Source organism: Hyperoodon ampullatus, assembly GCF_949752795.1.
Source record: "Hyperoodon ampullatus genome assembly, chromosome: 6".
NCBI classification, from domain to species: Eukaryota; Metazoa; Chordata; class Mammalia; order Artiodactyla; family Ziphiidae; genus Hyperoodon; species Hyperoodon ampullatus.
Window position 1 is genome coordinate 39,479,353 of NC_136919.1, and position 22,152 is coordinate 39,501,504.

At 37.1% G+C, this 22,152-nt stretch overlaps 1 protein-coding gene across 1 annotated transcript in view; it reads right to left on the reverse strand.

Moving 5' to 3' along the window:
* Positions 1-1,099: 1,099 nt before the first annotated feature.
* The window catches only part of ERCC6L2 (ERCC excision repair 6 like 2), a gene marked incomplete at both ends in the record, with an annotated part of 144,296 nt that continues 123,243 nt past the window's right edge, over positions 1,100-22,152 (reverse strand). Inside the window, 2 exons of the mRNA XM_079706837.1 lie at positions 1,100-2,072; positions 8,375-8,556. Of these exons, the coding sequence (XP_079562963.1) occupies positions 1,100-2,072; positions 8,375-8,556 (1,155 nt within the window). The remainder of the gene's footprint in view (positions 2,073-8,374; positions 8,557-22,152) is intronic.

Here is a 22,152-nt window from a genome sequence, read left to right on the forward strand (position 1 = left end):
GAATGCTTCCAAATAAGTGAATCCAACAAGCACATACCATTGGTTATAAACTATATAAGTTAAGTTCAACAAAATATAAGAGTTTTAAATAAAATCAAATGCTTACTCATTTACTCATACTTAAAAAAGTGCAAAAGTACTATACAAAGCTTTATATAGTTGTACAAAAAGTTGACGCATTGGTGTTCTGTGGCTAATGATAATAACTGTATTACTTCAGTATCATATATCATAAAGTTATACAACTTAACCCTTTGATTTTGAGCAGTTTATAAGCTTACTATTTTAATATACATCATGTATTCAGTACTAGTTATTACTTTTGTATAAATAACTTCTTAATAGTAGTACATGATACTGAGGGAAAATAAAACAGTTAATAATTTTCCAAATGGTAGTAAGAAAGAAACTCATTAGTATACATTTGATTTGGGGGGTGACCATAATTTGGCCTATGACTTAAGGAATCTAGGAGAGTGAAACAAAGCTTTTTTAAACTGGAAGGACACTCGTGGATCAAGTTCAAGCCCTTCATCTTTCATATTAGGAAATGGCTGCACACCAGCCTAAATGACTTATCTAAGGTCATATAATTATACAATAAGAGAGATACCCCAGGTCTCCTGATAACAAATCCAGAATATTTTCCATTTCATAAAAGAGGTTTATACTATAATACGTATTTTTTTAAAAGATCAAATCAGCTATCAAGGAAAACCAATACATGATAACATTTTAGACTTAAAAAGAAAACCTTAGAGCAAGAGTTTATTAAAAACATATGGGGGCCTCCCTGGTGGCGCAGTGGTTGAGAGTCCGCCTGCCGATGCAGGGGATACGGGTTCGTGCCCCGGTCTGGGAGGATCCCATATGCCGCGGAGCGGCTGGGCCCGTGAGCCATGGCTGCTGAGCCTGCGCATCCGGAGCCTGTGCTCCGCAACGGGAGAGGCCACAACAGTGAGAGGCCCGCATACCACAAAAAAAAAAAAAAAAAAACATATGTTGACAACTGTGTAACATAATCAGTGTGGAATACAGTGTTGTAAACATTGATGGCAGAAGTTCATTGGTTGCAGTAATTTATTTGTGTGTTTATGTATTACTCTTGTGTATTAGTTGTGCTTTCATCTGTATCACTGGAGTTAAATTGTTTCCACAAAAATTTCTCATTTGATTTCCAAAGAGGAGCTTCAAGATCCTCTTTCCTTTTGGAGGATGCAGCAGAAGGCACTTTTCCACACAGAGTCTCTATTACTGCCAAGTCGGTGAGTTTACTAAGACTCTCGTCATTCTGTTCATTCAAGATGTCCCAGAAATCTTTTGGTCTCTGTTTTGCTTTCTCCATGGGCCCTGAAAGAACTTTCTTTGGCAGTTGTGTGGGACTGTTCCCGTGACTTTTAAAGAGGTCATCAAGAATAGAGGTGTCACCAAGTAAGCTTACCACAGAAGTGTTTTCTAACACTGGATTTTCTATCTTTTTGTTTTCCACTTTGAAAAAGGGTCCATTTCTTGAAACACCCAATCCTGTGAGATCCTGTCGGTTTTTCATGGTATTTTCCAACTTTTCCAACTCATACGCTCCAGACTTACTGTTCAGGAAACAGGATGCTACAGTATCTTTGGATGCTTGGCTGTTTTTCCCATTGTTCGTCTTTTGGGTAGAGCTTACAGGTAATTTCTTAGTTTCCACATCATTAGAAAGCAACTCTTCTCTATAGAAACTGTGATTTCGAAACTTAATTGATTTTTCTTTATATATTTTTGGGCTGCAAATTTGAGAAAAACTTTTGGTACAATTTTTAAATGACAAAGTTACAGAATCTGACACCCTTTCTTTTATAAGAGACTCTCTTTTTTCAGACAGATTTCTGACTCTCTCTCCTTCCTCATAGGCAGATTTAATGAATTCTGAGGGGGAATCCACAAAAAATTCTTTTACCTCTGGATACTGAGAAGCATAAAAGTCTCTTAGCATTTTCTGTCGTTCTTCTGATGTGGCATTAGTTATGTGTTTAGCAAATTCCTTTACAGAAGACAACTTAAAATAAGAAGCCATTTCTTCAAATTGTTTTCTGAAGATTTAATGAACAAAACCAGTGGTTATTTTTATTACATTTTATTTTTAAAGAGCTTGTCTTCAGTGTTATGCTATGTAGCAACAAAGCAATGTAAGCGTATTCCTTTAGCATGTATTAGCTTAATTCCATAATGACCATGCATTTTGCACTTAGGAGAATGTGATCTCTTTCCTTACACTACTGAAAAAAATATTCTAGCTCATGAAATTACCAGCTTTTTAAGTTATTCTGACTTATACTATCAGGTATTTCCTGGGAATTGTGTGATCCCAGCATGCTGCTACTCCAGTCAGCCAATTTAAGACTTACATGAGAATCATAATTTATATAATCTGTATTTGGAAATCTATATTGCACTCAAGATCCATGAAATAAAACTGTCAAAGAAGGGTCTTAAATAGAAAAGAGAAAATGCTGAAAAATTAAGACAGGAATTTTTTTCATCTATCTCCTCTTTTCTCCTTCCACAAATATCGATACAATATAGAAATTTCACACAACTTTTTGATGAGCCTAAAGGAAAGTTCTAAACTGATAAACCTAGATTCTTTTTCAGTATTGATCTGACTTCAGTATAGATAGCTAAACTATAGTCAGATGCTATTTGAAGAAATGCGTTTCAGTCTTAGTATAAGATATTAATAAAAGCTGTTATATGCATGTGTGAGGAAACGAGCCTTCTGAAACCCTGCTAAGATGGAAGTGGAAAAGTTGTCTAGGAACCCTGGGCACTAGACTCTGCTCCTTTCCCTAGGTGAGGGTTCTATGGACTGAACTGTAGCCTCCCCCAAAATTCATAAGTTGAAGCCCTAAACCCCAGTGTGACTGTATTTGGAGATGGGGCCCTCAGGAGGTAATTAAGGTTAAAAGAGGTCAAAAAAAGTCACCAGAGAGCTCTCTTTCTGCCATGAAAGGACACAGTGAGAAGGTGGCCATCTGCACGCCAGGGAGAGAGCTCTCACCAGGAACCAAATCACCTGGCACCCTGATCTTGGACTTCCCAGGCTCCAGTACTGTGAGAAGTAAATTTCTGTCTTTTAAGCCGCAGTCTGTGGTATTCTGTTATAGCAGCCCGAGCAGACTAAGACGGGCTAAGAGGGTATTGGTTTGCTGATGCTGAGTTTAGGCCATGAGTCAGGAGAGCCCAATGCTTATAAATGTTCTTTTAAACAAAAGCCATAGTGCTGCAGCGTATGATTAAAAGTCCCCGAATTGTAGAATTATATCTATTTTTATATAATATTTCCTTACAACATTCATTTATCCACTCAACAAATATTTATAGAGCCCTCTTATTTGCTAGGCACTGTAAAAGAAACTATACAACAGTGAACAAACCCCAGTTCCCTGTCTTCAAGGGGTTTATTGCCTAGTTGGGGGAGACAGATACATGAAAATCAAACCAGAAGGGAATAATAAACCCCGTGATGGAGGTAAATACAGCACCCTGTTGGCATCCACAGAAGGGGTACCTAAGCCAGTGATTGGTAGTGGGCAAGGTGGCAGGGAAGGCTTCTCTGCTGTCACCACAAGCCAGTCAGGTAAAGATGAGCCAGGAAGCCTTCTAGGGAGAGAGGGAACGTGCATGGGCCCAGTTCCAAGAAGACTTGGTGCACATAGGGGCAGGAGAATCAGCCAAGAAAAAGGCTGAAAATCATAAGGGGATCCGTATGCCAATTTCAGAAGTTTGAATTTTATCCTGTATACAACAGAGAATCCTGAAGATAAAAAATGATTTTTTTAAATGTATGTAACCAGGAGCTTTATTTAAAGCCACTATTATTTTTGCCACTCAGACCAGGTTATATAAAGTTTGTGTTTCCTTTGATTTTAGTGGCAATCCATGCTGCAAATTCATGACTTTCTTTTGTGGCTTCAGATGAGTACGCTGGCTTCTAGTCCTCACCACACTGGTCCTGTTACTTGTTCCAAATCCAGGTACTATCTATGCCTGATCAACAGCCACTCTCATTGCCAACAGAATAGTTAATAACACAAAAACAAGTTTCCAAATTTCTGTCCTGGATATGGCCAATGTTCTTTGTTGGAAAACAACAAGTATGTTCTTAAAAGGTTCCAGTTTTAACTTCACATGAAGTAATGAAGTGTCATTATTTTGTTTATTAATCATCTCTGAATCATTTTCATGGCCTTTCTCATAAATATTTGTGCTGTGAAGATTAAGTTATTGGCAGGGTTACAGGCTGATGTCTTTTATTCATCCAAGACTTGGTAGTGTTTCAGCAGTTGCCAAAGTACTTTCACCTTTGCTGTGCTGACCTCACCCATGACCCTGCAAATCTGTCACCTCTGGGAGGAGAGGTGCGTCAGACCTTATTCTACCCGAGTAGTATGCAAGTAAACTGGGCTGTGTGGTTGCCCTTTACAGGATGAGCTATGATTACAATTCATTTTATTTTTGCCTTCTAAACTTGCTTTTGTAATTCTTGGTCTTTCTAAACACTCAACGAATTGCAAGGTACAACCAGGGGATATAAGCTAGCCACCAGTTTGTGAAGAAAATTTTGTAGACACTCATAATCCATTTAGAGAAAGGGGCAGTGGTGGGGCAAAGGAAATCAAAGTTAGGTATCTTTCAGTCTTTCAGCAAGTGTATCAAGAGTATTTATGTATCACGGAAAAAATTCAATTTTTCTCCTTTTTTCTCGAGGAACTGAAGGAGAAGGGATGGAACACAGCTAAAACCATGTTCTTTTTGCCTAAGCTTTCTGAAGTGAAGGTAGGATTGAAACTTCATTCAGATAATCCATGGGGCTACAGCATAGTACAGATTCTTGATTCACATCAAGTAGGATGGTTAGCAGGAAAGAGGTGCTAGCAGTTTGGACACCGATCCCTAGTTCAGATGTTGGCATTCTAATATTAGACACCCTTCACCTTTTTATTTAGCATGAGGCATTTATCCCTAGGATAAGTAGAGAATAAAAAAAGAGGCAAAAACTAATCACTGTTAATACTTTTATTTTTATATACAGTGCTAAAGGGTTAGATAAGACACTTGTGCTTAAAGACTGGTGAAATGTATATGGTTGGTCTCCTAGCAAAAATAATTGCCCAAAGAAAATTACCTGCAATTTATCCAAAATCATTGTTGTAAATCTGTTTGTGAGGAGTTGTGTTGCTATAGCAGTGTGGGGTGTTCACCTTTGTGGGCAACGGTGGGCAGCTGAGAGGCGTGCTCCAATCTGCCACACCAGCACCCCAGGAGCTAAGGGACAGGTTGCCTGGGAGTTGCCAAAACCTGAGGGAAGCATCTGGAACATGCAGAGCAACCACCATTTTCCTATTGTACGTAGAAGTCATCAGGACCAACTGGACCGCGCCTCCTCTCCCTGCTTACCTCAGTCACTACTTCTCAGTTACACATAACCACTGGCTTCTCATGCCCCTGCTAGTCTCTACATCCCTGATCTAATCCAATCCCCCATCCTTCCAGACCATTCCTCGGTGCCCCTGGAACCAGGCTATGATCTACTAACTCTCCTGTGTCTTCTGCCCAAGGGGCCCTCTGTCTCCTCCTGATACTGCCTCCCCACTGCAGCCCTCACAAGTCAAGATCTTATACCTCATATCCTTAAACCTCAGAGTTCATGCTTCCCATTGCTGCTTCCAGATCATTTTTTCTTAAAAACTCCTTCCCCTCTTTAAGGTTTATGCTATCCAGCTTAACCATTCTCGCCCCCACCCCACCTTGTTAACTGACTGTCTAGTTTGCTTCCTGATAGTGACTGAACACTCAAGATCCTGGATTAATGTTGCTTCCTTTCCCATCTCCTGCCGTCATTCTTGATAACGTCAGTATCCATGTGGATGTCCCACCCAACTCCTGGCCCACCAGTTTCTTGACCTCACCTCCACAGACTTGATTCCATGTTAGGTCCCTATTCCCAAAGTCATATACCACTAATGTCATTACCATTAACTGCACATCCTCCAAATCCCTGAATTCAATCATATCATGCTCCAGTTCAACTGCTCAATTATCCCAAGGACAACAATGCTGGAATATACCCTTGCTTTCTCACTAACATCAGCCTCCCCTTTTCCAGCTTATGTTCAATTTTATAATTGCTTCTTTGCAAACATCCTTTAGCTTCTTTGCTTTTCTCTCCTTCTCCTGGTAAAACTCAGCTGTTTCCCTATTCTGTGTCTGCAACTGAACAACTGAAGCTTGTTGAATGCAGTCTGCACAACTGCACAGATGGTTTTACTGGAATTATTCTCAAATAGGAACTTAACATCACCCAGGAAGTCTAGCCCCACTAAGCTTGCTTTCCCACTTTATGACTTCCACTAATGACTTCTTTCATAATTTCTCTCTCCCCAAATCTCTTTCCCTCTGTACTGATGACTTTAATTCTCAATTAATTGAGGAAATATCACTGTATCTGTGCCCTTCTTTATCCCTTTCTCTTAATACTTCTCAAAGGCTAGACCTTTGCCTGTGGTCTGGATCCCACCCTCTCCTGCCTCCAGGACTTCACTTTTTCTGTTATTACCTCTCTGGCATGATCTCTTTTTTTCCTATTAGTCTTTTTCCTCAACACACAAACAGGTTCTATTATCTTCCCAACTTAAAAACAAACTACACTTCATCCCACAATGCTCTCCAGCTACTGCTAGTTTCCACATCCAAACTTAAGGAGCAGTCCCAGGGGCTTGCCCTTTCACTGCTTGCCCACCTCACCCTGGCATCTGCCTACTTCTACTGCTCATGGAAAGGTGACCAAAGAGTTCTTCAGCTCCAGGGGCTTTCCCACTTCTTCTGATTCTGGTTCTCAGCAGCAGTCAATAAAGTTAAGTGTTCCCTCCTTTTCGAAACTCTCACTTGTCTTGGACTTTAGGACCTTGCACTGGGCCTCCTACCCAGTAGGCCACAGTCACTCTCCAGGCTCAGTACTGGGGCTTCTCCTCTCCTCTCTGTGTTCTGTTCCTAAGCTGTTCACACAGTCTATGGCTATAAAAACTATCTGTAATCTATTTATAATCTCTATGCTGATAATTTCCAAATTTAGACCTCCAGTCTCCGAATCTCAGAGTGGCATATCCACTGCCCATGTGACATTTCCCTATATCCTCAAATTTAATATGAGCAAAAGAGAACTCTTGATTTTTTTTTTTACTCCAAACGTGTGTCTCTCCCAGTTTTCCCCATTCAGTGAATCCAGTCTGCTGCTTAAGGCAGAATATTGGGAGTAATCCTGTCTTCACCCCTTCCCAAAAACCAGTTCAACATCAAACTGAATTTATCCATTCGGCTCTGTCTCCATGGCAACTACTCTATTGCAAACTACCATCACCTAGTTCCTTATGGTTTCCCCTAGTCCACTCTGCCCTCTTCCATGCAGAAGCTGGAAAAATCTTTTAGAAACATACATCAGATCATGTCATGCTTCAACAGCTTTCTACTGCAGTTGGAACAAAATCCAAATTCTTTTCTATAATCTACAAGGCTTGGCATGCTCCAGCCCCATCTATGTCTCTGCCTTCATCTCATGCCATTCTCTGCTTGATTTATTATGCACTAAGTATACCAGTCTTCTCTCAAAACCTCCTCCCTCTTCACAAAGTTACTTTGGTTCTTTGCTTCATTATCCTTCAGGTCTTAACTTAAATGTCACTCGTATAGAGAGGTCTTCCCTGACTACCTAGTAGAAAGGGGGTTATATCCCTCCCAATCCCATTATTCTCTATAAAGGAGGCCTGTCTACTTTCTTCCTATAACACACCATTTTATAATTATTTATTTATAAGTTTTTTTACTTTTGAAAATTTTATGGTTTGATGCCAACCCCCATCCCACTGTACTGTAAGCTCTATGTCTCTTTTTTTACACTGTATATTTAGCACCTAGCACAATGCCTGAGTGCATATTAGATGCTCAATAAATACTCAATGAGTGAATGAATATAATGCACTTAAGTATTTCATTTATATAAAATAATTTCATTTTTTAAAATCAATTTGGGGATTAGCCTTCTTAAAACACTAAAACATTTGGGATTTTTTTTCTTTTTTTGGCCGTGCTGCATGGCTTGTGGGATCTTAGTTCCCCGACCAGGGACTGAACCCAGGCCACCACAGTGAAAGCACTCTAACCACTGGACCACCAGGGAATTCCGGGATTTATTTTTTAAAGTGTACAAATTCATATTTCTCTGAAATATTCAGATGCCAGGTATAGTTAAAATTCAAATAATTTGTGTATTTTACTAGGTAGTTATATTTCTTTTGAGAATCATTCATAAAGTCCAATGTTGTTATAGATGACATACCTGCGGATCCCTTTTGGTGTTTCTCCAATTATGAAGGTGGTCTGGCCTGTTCGGTAGACATTTTTCTTCTTCTGGCTTACAGGGTGTGAAATGTAAAGGGGAAAGGAAATGCTGCCTTCACTTGGTTGTTGGCATTCCTTTGTATGTGTCGATGTATCTCCCTTCATTTTTTCCTTATATGTCTGAAAAAAGGATGAAAGCAAAAACTCTGAAAAAACAGTCATTTTTGGTCAAATAAGGAGACTGTCTTACTTTTTCCCAGTATTCTTTACAATCTAGTATATCATATTCTCCAAGTAATATCACTGTCAGATCTTGTTAGATCTTTAAAAAGATATTACTTGTAGCAGTAATGCGATGTTTCTCTTTTCATTGTTTAAGATATATGCTAAAGATATACCTTTCTTAAAGATACAATAAAAGTAATGGTAGTATGATGTTTCTACTGTCAAGACTATGGGTATACTGATACACATGCTGGCATCCACTCTCCTAAACAAGGATAAAAATTAATGATTATATAAATAATGGCATAAAAATGGGATATTTAAAATTTTTAATTCAGTAATTTCTCTCAATATTATTAAGCAGACTTTCAGTTATTTAATCTTATATAAGCAGTCAAACTTTTAAGAAATAACAACCTTTATATAATAATGCAATACACTAGTTTTGTAAACCCTACTGCAATCTCCAGTGGGTTGCAAGAATTACTTAGTGATTGTTAAGATGTTAACTAGAGGTGGTTGAAATTACAGATAGAATCATATTTATTTTACAGACTAAGGGTGTCTTGCATAACACAAATTGTTAAAAATAGTGAGTCAAGAAAAAAATAATTTTAAACTGTATGGTTCCATTTTCCCCGACAAAATGGTAAGGTGAGTATGTGGAAAGTCTCCATCTTATTCAAAAAACAGAAATATTGGATGCAATTTGAAAACAACAACAACAAAATTATATTTGAGCTCAAAAGTAAGAAAGGAAAATCTCTAGATGCCAAAACCAAGTAACATAGTGGTAGGTGGGAGCTGAAGCTCAGCAACCCCAGGGATAGGGTCCTAAATTCTAGTCTGCAGGATTCCATGTGTAGAGGGAAAATGGAAATGATTTAACTCTCTGAATTAAAAAACAAACAAACAAAATAAAAACACAGCAGGAATTAAATGGATATCCAGTTTTCAAATTAAAGCTAGGAAAGCCCAAACTGGGGGCACAGGATAGACACAGGCTCCCTTGTTACTCTAGATAGAATCACTGGTGAAAACATGGAATGCCCAGCCTCTGCCATTTGTGGAATCTGATTTTGTAGCACTTGCATCATATGGAAAAATTTAAGCTAAAAACCAACATAAAAAACTGGCCCAGAACCAGTGAAAACCATAGATCTCAATGAGGGGTGAATACAAAAATATAACATAGGAACACTTTTTAAATCTAGAGAATGCTTGTGATTCCAATGCAGGGGGGAAAAAGAGTTCAGGTAAGAATTATAAAGAACACACAAAGCCCACTGCCATGAAAGTGGACAGATACAACAAATGTGAGAATCCGTATCTGAGGAATTATAGATAACAAAGCAATCTGAAAGAGACTTTAAATCATTCGCATGTCCAGAAAGATAAAGGAAGAACTGGGTATTGTAAAATACCAGATCTGAGAAAGAACCAAATACAAATTCTAGAAAAGAAATATAGCTTTGAAAAAAAATAGACATAGAAACAAACATAAAATATGAGTTAAGCAGCAGGCTACACAGCCTTACAATGATAGTTGATAAATTGGTAGAGTAAAGTTACTCAGAATGCTGGGGAGAGAGAGGGAGGGAGGGAGGGAGGGAGAGAGAGAGAGAGAGAGAGAGAGAGAAAGAAAGAAAGAAAGAAGGAAAGGAGGGAAGGAGGGAAGAAAGGAAGAAAGGAGGAAAGAAAGGAAGAAAGGAAGGAGGAAAGGAAGAAAGGAAGGAGGAAAGGAAGGAAGAAGAAAGAAAGGAAAGAAAGAAAGGAAAGAAAGGAAGAAAGAATGGAAGAAAGGAAGACAGACAAGAAAGAAAGGTTAGAAAGAAAAATTGAGAGACAGAAGACATGGCAGAAAACATACCAAAATTTCTAAAATATTAGAAAGAGATAACAGAAAATGGAAGAGATAATGTCAAAGAAGTAATGGCAGAGAATTGAAGAAGGCATGAATCCTCAAACTAAAATAGGAGAGAGAATCTCTAGTGTGAAAAATGAAAATAAATCTGTACCTTGTTATATCACAGATAAAGAGAATATCTTAAAAACTACCAGAGAAAAATAAGCTATCCCACAAAGAAATAATAATCAAATTAAAGGCAGACTTCTCATTACCACTACTACCATCACCACCACCAAGAGAAGATAATGAGAGTATCTTCAACATGCTGGGAGAAAAAAACCGTCAACCTAGAATTCTAAACCCAGTTAAACTATCACTTAAGAAATTTGCAGGCATACAAATATTACAAAACACAGATTAGTAATTGTCAATGAGACAGTGATTTTTTCTTTTACAGGAGTTCAATGGGATTGAAGTGGCACATATCACTGAATGTTGGTAGGCAATGGCTTTCATTCCACAAATATTTACTAAGCACCTATTACGTTCCTGCCATCATGCTATGCAGCTGAGAAGAAAAATATTTACATATACAAAGAGGCCCCTACTCTTAAGGGGCTTAAAAAAGCTGAGCCCCCCTTCCGTTGTTAGTTTTTTCTGTTTTTAAAATAAATCATTTATCTCTTTAATTTATATTCAAGTTCATTTCATTGAGATAAACTGAACAAGAGACATAATTATATGTTCTTTAATAGCAAACCATTTCTAATGAAAAGAAATTGACTTCTTCAAAATCTAGTGTGACTCACGTGGACAAACACAAAATGCCAGGTTGCCATTTTGAACCAGGGCTTTGCTTCAGTTAGTAATGCTGAAAGTACTTTCCTCAAAAGACATCATTTCTTAAAGCTTAAAACGTTATTAATAAAGAGAGGGAAATGTTGATCTTTAAAGATAAATTTGAAAGAGATTTGATGCATTTATTTTACATCACAAGAAAACAAGATGAATGTTAAAAGTTCCTAATAAAATAGCTCATAATCTTTGATGATTCCCAAGAAATAATTATCCATTATTATAAGGAGGGATGGGAATGTTTACATGGGGATAAAGGGAGTAAACCGAAAGGGAAGGAACGGGGCCAACCAAGAACACTCCCTCCTCATATACTGCAATTTCTGAAGCCATGGAGAAAGCATGGCAGGCCATGGAAATTTTCAATTATTTACATGATTACTCTGGGTTTTTCTGACCCTGGCAGCATTACAAAGCTCATATTTCGAACAGATACATTTTTTCTCAAGTTGGTTTTACAAATTCTTCAGGAAAGTTCAACTTTTCTATTCATAGCTATCAGACATGTGGATCTTTAATTTATGCCAAATATTATACACTTAAAAACCTGATTATTTTAGATAATAATAAAAAGAGAAAAGCATTTTTTCTCTCACACTGGCTCAATATCCCATCTTTTACTTAAAAAAAATCTAGGTTCAGATTTCCATTTTAGTAGAGTAGTTTAATACTTACTGAAACAAGGCTGTGAAACAAAATTTTGTTTACTAATTATTATAATAAACATTTTGATGTCCTTGTTATAAAAGCTGGTTTCACTATTTATAGTAAAATAGTATCTTTTACAATAGCTGATATAAGGAAAATAGTGACAGTGCAGTTGCAATTGAAGGGACAGTTATAATTTATTATAAAGCAAAGTACAATGCCTGTGGCCAAGATGAAAAGATTCCAGACCACGTGAAATTGGACGCAAACTCTTTCACTACTGCTTATGTCAAAGTTGGGAAGTCATATGACAGAGGCCACACTATGAAGTAGCAATAGTAATGAAGGGTCAAGTAATGAAAAATTCAGTAAAAATGAGCTGGACTAGGAAATTAAAAGATAACATTATTGCTCCTTAATATTATGGTAGAGGGTGAGATTGCTTGCTCAAGAAAGCAAAATAAACCCACTCTTCTTTCCACCAGAGAACAGAATGGCCAACAACTGGAACACTATGTCTGTATCTGATAGGAAATTTTGAGATCATAACATGAAGAAAGCAGAAAGCCCAGTTTCTGTAAGAGCCCCTAATTGCTCCTAACTTTTTCCTAGAAAGTTTCTTCTAAATTATCCAAGATTTGCTTTGAGAAATTACTTCTGTACTCCGTGATTCTGATGAAGGCTTCCTTCCTCTTAAGATTTATGGTTATAATGATAAGGAGCGAATTATGAAGACAAGAACTTTGTACAGTATTTGTATAGTATAAATATGACTGCTAATAAGTATTTTAGAAAGCTTGACACTGTTAGAGTTTAATTTATAACTTAGTAATTGCTATGTTCATGATTATCTTCATAAATTATTGGATATTGTTAGGCATTTCTACTATGGTATATTTATGAAAGTAATCAAGTTCAACTTATGGTATCTTTATTAAAAATAAAACTTAGTAAGTGTAAAGAGTGTAGTAATTATTTCTAAATAACATAAACATACAGTTAAAAGATCCATTTGATGATGAGATTAATTGAATGGAAATGTGAGGTTACTTAAGAAGCTGAATTTATCAGAGAATATTGAAATAATAATCCTAATTTATGAGTGGTAATATGTCTTCCTCCTTTGGACATATATGTACTATGTGGAGCAGCCAGTTGAATGTTGAAAAAGTAGAGGAAAACCCTCCCTCTTCAGAGTTAAACAGGTCTAAAAAGGTAAAAGGTCGGCCACGGCTAATTATGTTAAGTCCTAATCTGATTTATATAATTAAACATTTAAAACGTAATATGTTGTCAGAAAAGTAAATATTTGTCATAAAAAATAAAATTCGGAATATAAAAAATTATTTAATTCAATAAAAACGTTAAATATATATTATTTCTATAAATGGTAATTGTTTTAATATATTTTGGCCAAAACAGTCTCCTCACCTATCCACAATCAAATGTTTAATGTGGAAATGGCTCACTTCAAAGACTTCATAAATAACTGCTTTTTTAAAAATTGAAGTATAGTTCATTTACAATATTATATTAGTTTTAGGTGTACAACATAGTAATTCAATATTTTAATAGATTATACTCCATTATTAGTAAATTATTACATTATTATAAAACAAAGCCTGTATTTCCCTATGCTGCATAGTAGTATATCATGAACATCTGTTTTGACTTAATTTTGATAAAGTTATAAAATCATTATTCATTTTTCTAATGTCTCTATAAAATATATTTAAAAATACATCATAAAATTACTATTTAAACGTGTATAAAGTATACAGTCTGTAAAATAAAAGCTATAATTTTATTTATTTATTTTTAATTTTTAATTTTTTTAAATTTAATTTAATTTTATTTTTTTATTAGTTTCTGCTTTACAACAAAGTGAATCAGTCATACATATACATCTGTTCCCACATCCCTTCCCTCCTGTGTCTCCCTCCCTTCCACCCTCCCCATCCCACCCCTCCAGGCGGTCACAAAGCACCAAGCCAATCTCCCTGTGCTATGCGGCCGAAAAGCTATAATTTTAAGTTGTAAAAGATATACATTAGGATTACAATAAATAAGAGGGCACTTTTGTAGGGAAAAATTTCTTCTTTTAGAGTAGCCAAAATGAATTTACACTAGACCTAGTCAACTGTACATAATCCTGTACAACTTATTTCTTACTGTAAACTTTTAGGTTTATATTGGTTCTAGAAGGAAAGTTTATCTTTAGATCAATAGTATGAGACATTCAAATGACCTTTGATAATAAATACTTTCTTTTTCCTTTGGACCCAAAGTGTACTGTCCGTATTTCAAGGCATTAGACCTAAGCCAAATAGCAATATTAATAGCAATAGCCAATTAAAATACTGAACCAGTAGTTATTTTTTTAAAGATTTAACTGAAAAAAAGATAAGGTATATATAGATTTTCAATATGAAAGAGTAAGAAAAAATAAAACTTACCCTTAAAAAGTTTGCAGATAACAATCTTTGATGTCAGTGTACTGAGAAAAGGAAAAAAGGGAATATTCCCCCTACCTCACAGCCATATGATTACATTAGCATTTTTCTTTTTTCTCTGCTACATATGAAATTTATCTTTATATAATAGAAAACTTCATTGGAATAGTGCACAGAATGTTTAAGGAAAAAAACCTCTTTCTTTGAAGTAAAAAATAATTTTGGAGGCAAATTACTAAAGAACTATATAGAGGGCACCTAGGTAGGAATAGCAAGGAAATGAGAAAAGTTGATAGGAATCAGTTTTTCCCAAACACACCCACCTGTGGGCAACAAATGGGGCAGGAAATATTACAATCCAGGAGACTGAGTTTCAAAAACAACCATGAACAGCCTCTAGTTCCCATTTTGGCAGGAGAAACACTATCATAATCTCTACCATCTTTCTAAATCTCTTTGGGGCTAATTACTGGAGACACATCCATAGGTGGTGCAGATAATGCTGATTCCTTTTCCTCTGCTCATCTGTATCCCCGACAAGTAGAGGAAGCTTGGAGGGGGACAATGTACAATGAAGAACAGCCTGATAGGATGGGTAGCCTGTCTATGATAGGCTACCAGGATGTTGTGAAATCTTTATTAAGCAATTTTGGAATGGATCTGTCTGCTGAGCCGGTTTCTCTAGAAAACACCTTACAGGGGATATACCAAAACAAAGAGCAATGTAAATTTAACAGCCACATTCACTGTTTTTTCCATAACTGGATGATCAGCCTTGATTAGTCACTGAGAAAACTGGAAACCAGGGAGGAGATTTTCAAAGGCAATGGAAGGTCCCAATGGTTCTGACTTGAGAAGCCTGAGTTTGGATTCTAAGATCACCAGAGGATCTGCCCATCACAGGAAAGCTCTTTGGTTTACACCTTGCTCCTGAGAATAGCACAGAGCTTCACAAGCCAGTCTATGGTCATGGCCACAGGTGGGCACACCGTGTAGCCAAAGCCCCTCACATTGGCCTGATCACACCAACTTTGCCATAAAGACTAAAAAAAAATCAAGTGCTCTTTCATTTTTTGTCTTCATTAAACCTGAAATAGTTAAGTCTGAGAGGTAGCAATGCTTTTGTTTACACATCTGTTCAAACAAAAGATTAAAAAGAAATCTCTCTTTGGGTAAGGGCCAAACCCTATAAACACATAAAAAGTCATAAACTTGCTTGTCTTTGCAAAGCAGGGAATCAGGAGTACCATAAAGACATATAGCACATGTAAATAAATTCATTCAAATGGCATCTGAGAGTCTAAAAGGACAAAGACCTTTAAGGATCTTTGCACAAGTGTGAAAAACCCCTTATCTTTGAAGTAATCATTCAAGATTTCTGCCTGGAGGTAGGAAATATTACTGTAAATGCAGTTTTCCAACACTCAACAAAAACCTAAGGCAACTATGAGGTACCCCTGAATTGTCTTCACTCAGCCTCTGGAGAAAAGCCAGCTGGTTAGAGGACCTACCACGAATATACACTGAAGTATAATTTTCTGCATATGTTTAAAAATGTCATTCAAGTCTGAAAAAACAAACACTTAGATTCAAATCTAAAACATTTTTTTTTTTTTGGTGGTGAAGGGAGATTAAAGTTTGTAATTATGGTTCTCTTTTCCTCCTGGAAGGAGTAACCATTACAATTCAGTTTTATATATATATAGATACATATTTTCTTTTTTGATAGTACTTTGCTTGCTGAGTGAGCCACAAAAGGACAACTTTATATTGGCTTCCCTGAGCCTAGCTTCCTTTTTTTGTGCACAACAGTCCATTTCTCATTGTACAAGAAACTCATCTATCTAAAGGAACAAAGTGATAGCCTCGGGAGTGCAGGTGAATACTGTGGGGCACACACTACAAACAGAAATACAAAAGCCCTATCTCCTTGGGATTTGGGAACATGAAGGCAGTGCCACAGCAGTCAACCTGGGGGAAAAGGCCAGGTGAGATGGTGGCAACTACCTTTAAAAAAGCCTGCAGACCAGCAACAGGGAGTGTTGGCTAATATTCCCTCAGTCCTTCATGGGAGGGTGGTCAGGGAGTAAATTCCCCTTAATACCTCCTACAGACAAAGGCAAGGCCTTTTGGGGTGGCTGTCTGAGCACTGGACTCAGCACCACAAGCCCTGGTCTCTACTAGTCTTTTTAGGATCTCCAGTAAGTAGTAATGAATAGGTCCTTGGCATCTTGAGCCCTGACTCAATTTTAAATCTTTACATATATTATTTATATTACTATAAAAATGTCTCTAAAGACTACTTGAAGGTCCTATACTAAATAATGCCTGTTAGTGAAAAGATCACGGAAGGGTGGTGCTGATGGAAAAATTTTAATTAAAGTCTTTCTTGGCAGGCACCTGCCCCTGCTTGCCTTTCCAGTGGCTGGCACTTCCATGGGCAGCTTAGGTTCTCACTTCCTTCCTCCAGGCCTCCAGCTGGATTAAGTGTAGGCTTCTATGCAGGCTGATTCAGTGACAAGGCCATCGATGGCTCTTCAGTGTCTAGGGAAGAACATTTCAAGCACTCTGCCACAAATAACACCGGGACATTGTAACTAGTTGTGAAGTTGGATGCAGATTATTGTTAATAATAAAGTACTGAAATCTGTGAATAATTCTCCTTTTTAGTAAATTAGAGTGGATTTCCTATAACCACATCATTTTCACTCTCTTCTATTTTGATATGCTTTCTTGAGTCATGTAGAAGAGGAAGTAAAGCTTTCCCACAGAGAAAGGCCAACTGAAAGTATGTTCCACTAGAACTGAATTTAATGATCAAGCGACCCCTTCTTATGGTCTAAAATGGCAGTTCTGAAACTTTTTGGTCTTAGGACACCTTTACACTTTAAAAATTATTGAGGACGCCAAAGAAATTTTGTTTATGTAGGTTATATCTATTCAAAGTTTAAAATAATTAAATAACTCTTTACCAGCAAAAAAGTTTATATTTTCCAAGGCAAACAAACAAAAAATTAGCCAGAAGAGTGGCTATGTATTACATTTTTGCAAATGTCTTTAATAGCTGGCTTAATAAAAGACAGCTGGACTTTCATATCTTCTTCTGCATTCAGTCTGCTGCAATAATGCTGTTTTAGTTGGAGTATATGAAGAAAATTAGCCTCATACAGATACGTAGTTGAAAAAGGGCAGAATATTTTCATAGCCTTTTCAGATAATTGTAGATATTTTTTGATACTTTACCAACATTCAATTAAGGTTAGTTTCATGTAATATTTGAAACTATATCAGTGAACTTTTTATATTGTTAAAATTAAAATTCATTGGTATATTTTGTACTTTGGCTGAATCTTTTCCCCATGCATGATTTTGTAATATCATTCACTGGTCATTTGGAAAATATTAAGTCAGTTATGCAGATCTTCAAAATGTTGACACATTCAATTATACAACATTGGAAAACCATATTTGTTGTTATTACCACCTATGCATCAGAAAAAATCTTCTTAAATATTGGCAAGGGGTCATGGTCACGGTGGCAGACACAAGTTTTTCAATATTTTAATTTTCACTTGAAAGCTTGAATTTTATCACTGGCAACAAGTACTGTCTGTTGTCTTCCTTGAAGTGACAGAAAGTATCTACCAAATACACAAGTCTAAATAACCACAGTTTGTCAGTCATTCTTTCAAGTATTGATACAAATTGTGTTCCATAAAAAAAAGTGGCTAGTTTAGTCTGCAGTTCATTTATACAAGTGCTTGTGTACACTTCCTATTTCATCAAACAGAATATTAAAAAGATGAGTACCAGGGCTTCCCTGGTGGCGCAGTGGTTGAGAGTCCGCCTGCCGATGCAGGGGTTCGTGCCCCAGTCCAGGAAGATCCCACATGCCGTGGAGTGGCTGGGCCCGTGAGCCATGGCTGCTGAGCCTGCACGTCCGGAGCCTGCGCTCCACAACGGGAGAGGCCACAACAGTGAGAGGCCCGCGTACCGCAAAACAAAACAAAACAAAACAAAAGAAAGATGAGTACCAAAGGGTTGAGATTTAAGAAAATTAGTAATTTTTATTGATTCATCGAGGATATTCTTCTTTTTTTTAAAAGAATCAATTTTATGTATTTATTTTTTGGTTGTGTTGGGTCTTTGTTGCTGCACACAGGCTTTCTCTAGTTGCGTCGAGCGGGGGCTACTATTCGTTGTGGTGTGCGGACTTCTCATTGTGGTGGCTTCTCGTGTTGTGGAGCATGGGCTCCAGGCACGCAGGCTTCAGTAGTTGCAGCACGTGGGCTCAGTAGTTGTGGCACGCGGGCTGTAAAGCACAGGCTCAGTAATTGTGGCGCACGGGCTTAGTTGCTCTGTGGCATGTGGGGTCTTCCTGCACCAGGGTTCGAACCCGGGTCCTCAGCATTGGCAGGTGGATTCTTAACCACTGCACCACCAGGGAAGTCCCCATCAAGGATATTCTTAAGAGAAACTAAAAGTAGTTTTCTTTTCCTGCAAGTATGTGGTGGTAAATACTAGTGGCCCAAATAATTTTTATGAACAAAATGAGAAGTTCTTTCTCTTAAGGTATTCATTATTTCATCTGGCCACAGCAACGGGATAGCCTTAAATACTGAATAAAAGTAGGATATGGCTTTCAAGTTCCATTTTGAAGCAGTTAATGCTAAATAGTCATGAAAGTTGTTTACAGATTAATTGAAATTTGATTCCGATAATAACTTGGTTACAAAATGACTGACACCTTTAAATAAAACATCAACCTACCAACAATTTTGCCATAAATGCTGTGAGAGCTGACTCTGGTTATGTTAAAAGGGATTCTATCTTCATCAGGAAATTTGCAAAAATATCACAACTTCCATCTTAGATCAAGAATCATAGTTCAAACATATTTATCCTGCCTAAAGCTAATCTACTACAAAATAATTCATGCTTATACTAATAAATTAGAATAATTCTCCACATTTCTCTGTATAGAATCTCTTTGGTATCTACTAGAAATTCAATTAAAATCAGTAAGCTCTAATTGAATATCTATGTAGCAGGTACTTTTTTAGGTCCTGGGAATAAAAGATAGAGTAAGATTCACTTCCTAATGCAAAAGAGTTTCACAGTCTAACCAGGAATACAGTGCCAGACACTGCGGATGGCCTACTAACAGCCACTGCCTCCCTCTTTGTTGTCTGAACAAAACTGAGGTTCTCTTAGAAATGTGCTCAGGGAAGGTAGATTGCCCTCTCAGTTCTTAGGGGATAAACAAATTAGTCAAGCCAATTATGTTCTGCCAGAAAGATTTTCCTCCTCAATAAAAGGAGAGATACAGGAAAAGAACCACGCCTTCCTGTCTTTGGATACATTTGTATGAGGAAATATGTTCTTGAGATGCAGTAGTCATCTTGTAACATAAGGCAAAAGGCATCATGGAACTAAAAATTAACTTACTGAGGATAGTGGGGCAGAAAATGAGAGAGCCTGAATTCTTATGATGTCATTGGACTGTAGTAACACACCTGGAAATACCTCCCTCCAGACTTGCTGTTATGTAAATTAGTTCAACAGCCTATTGTATAGGCCATTTTCAGATGGTTATTCTATTCCTTGCAGCTGAAAGCATCCTGTAGATACTTATGAAGTATCACATAATACAATGTGATCAGTGTTATAGCAGACATACATGCACACACATACACACACCCACAAATAAGTAAAGATGAATTTGAGGAAAACATTTATACTGCTTTGGAGAAGACGGGACAACTGTCACTGATGATACAAGGAGTAAGGGTTCAATAGGCAGACAAAGGTGAAATGGAATTTTAAACAAAAGAACCACAAGAGCAAAGACATGGAAGAGTAAAAGTCCATGGTGTGCTTGGAGACTGATTTATAAACTGAAGGCTGACTAGGAAGAGCTCACTCATCTTTCTATCCCCAGAGTCTAGCACAGTGCCTGGCACATAGTGTCAATAATTCTGAATGAGTGTCTCAGAATGAGACTGGAAAAGGAGATTAGCACCAAATTGAGATAGGCCTCATGTGCTATGGAAAAGAAACACAATAAGATATTTTACAGAACTTTGGAAGAGAGAAAATTATGCCCCAAAGTGACTGTTCAGATTTGTGACTGGTGGATGAAGAAAGCTTACAAAGTCATGCATGGGTAGGGATATCTTTCTGACACCATTCTCCATGTTCTCCCTTGTTGAGTGGGTGTCTTATACCAGCACTATGGTCAAGAGATGACAGATAATGAGTGAAGATGAAGAATACCAGCACTTATGCTGCTCTAAAATAACTAACACCTTTACATTATCTGCCAGTATATCCCCTTTAACATTAACTTGTGGAGCTAAGAGTTAAAGAGCCTTTACTCATAGTGAAAATGGTTGTGGGGATCTGCCTTATGTAGTACTTTCTTACAGGAATTACCAGTAACAAATGTTTCCTGAACTTCCACTCTGTGCTGCCTGTTGCTAAGTGGTGATGCTTACGGACATGTATGTCATGCCCTGATCCTTAAGCAGCTTGTAACATACATGAGAAGAGAGCAAACATTAATACGGTGTCTGCCATGTCTACAGTGATGACTGGCACAGAGAATGGGTGTGAAAGGAGCTTGGAATAGAGTGATCTCCGAAGACTGAGGCTTCATGTAAGAAGTGGAACTTGAATTGGGAGTGGAGGATCAGCCAGTAGATGATTTACTTGGAGGTGCAGATTGAATAAATTTATTGAAGACCATGAATGCCAGGCAAACCCGAGACTACTTCTAATTAAGATAAGGAGGGACTGTTTCCCTTGGCTAATTAAATATATTCAGTAGTAGCTCTGAACAATGTTAAGTCATTGCCAGAGGATTTTCAGGAAAACTATGAAAGTTGTTCATGGAAAAGATAGTTTAAGCCATTTAATTTTCAGAGATACTGATGGGGTTCATTATACGCTGACAACAACTGAAAACCTAAATTATTCAAAAGGTACCAATTATGTACAAGACACTACTTTAAGTCTCCAGAATTATCAAATGTGAATCAGAGATATATTGTGCTATTTTTTGAAGTCCAGAGTTTATAGAAAAGAAGAAAAAGATGTATACTTACATAACTATGATAAATATGTGGAAGTCATATGTTAGAATAACAGGCCACTTAAAGTACTATTGGGAGAAGCAGAAAGAGTGTAAGGAGAAGGACAGCTTACTTCCATCTTAGGTTGGAATTGGGGCAGACTTTGTGAAAGAGTGACACATCTGAGGTAGATGCTGAAAGGTAGAGAGGTTTGGAGATTTGGTAGGTTAGAAAAACTAAGGCTGAAGGTTATTTGTGGTAGAGAAAAAGCATAAGTAAAGAGAAAAAAAGGAAAAAAAATTATGTCTTTGGCAGAGTAGATATTGCAAACAGTCTTACCATATTTCTTGTGTACAGATAGTTTTAACTATCTAAAAAAATATTTTTTAGAGAAAGATGCATTCAGTCCACCTGAATTTTTTGTTTAACTGCTAAAGTGACGGTAATTCTTCACAGGCAAGTTATCTTGAAAAATTAGACTGATTTGTCATATTGGAAAAGCAAAATGGAATTTTTAAAAAAAGTAAAAACCTTCAAAGCAAAATAGAAACCAAAGGAACTGAGGGAAAAGCACAAGAGAAGACAGAAAGATTGAAAGACTACAGGGATTTAAGCTGACTGCCACTGTTGAGCCCGAGGGAAGTCACGTACCCTCTCATTTTAAAAAAATCAA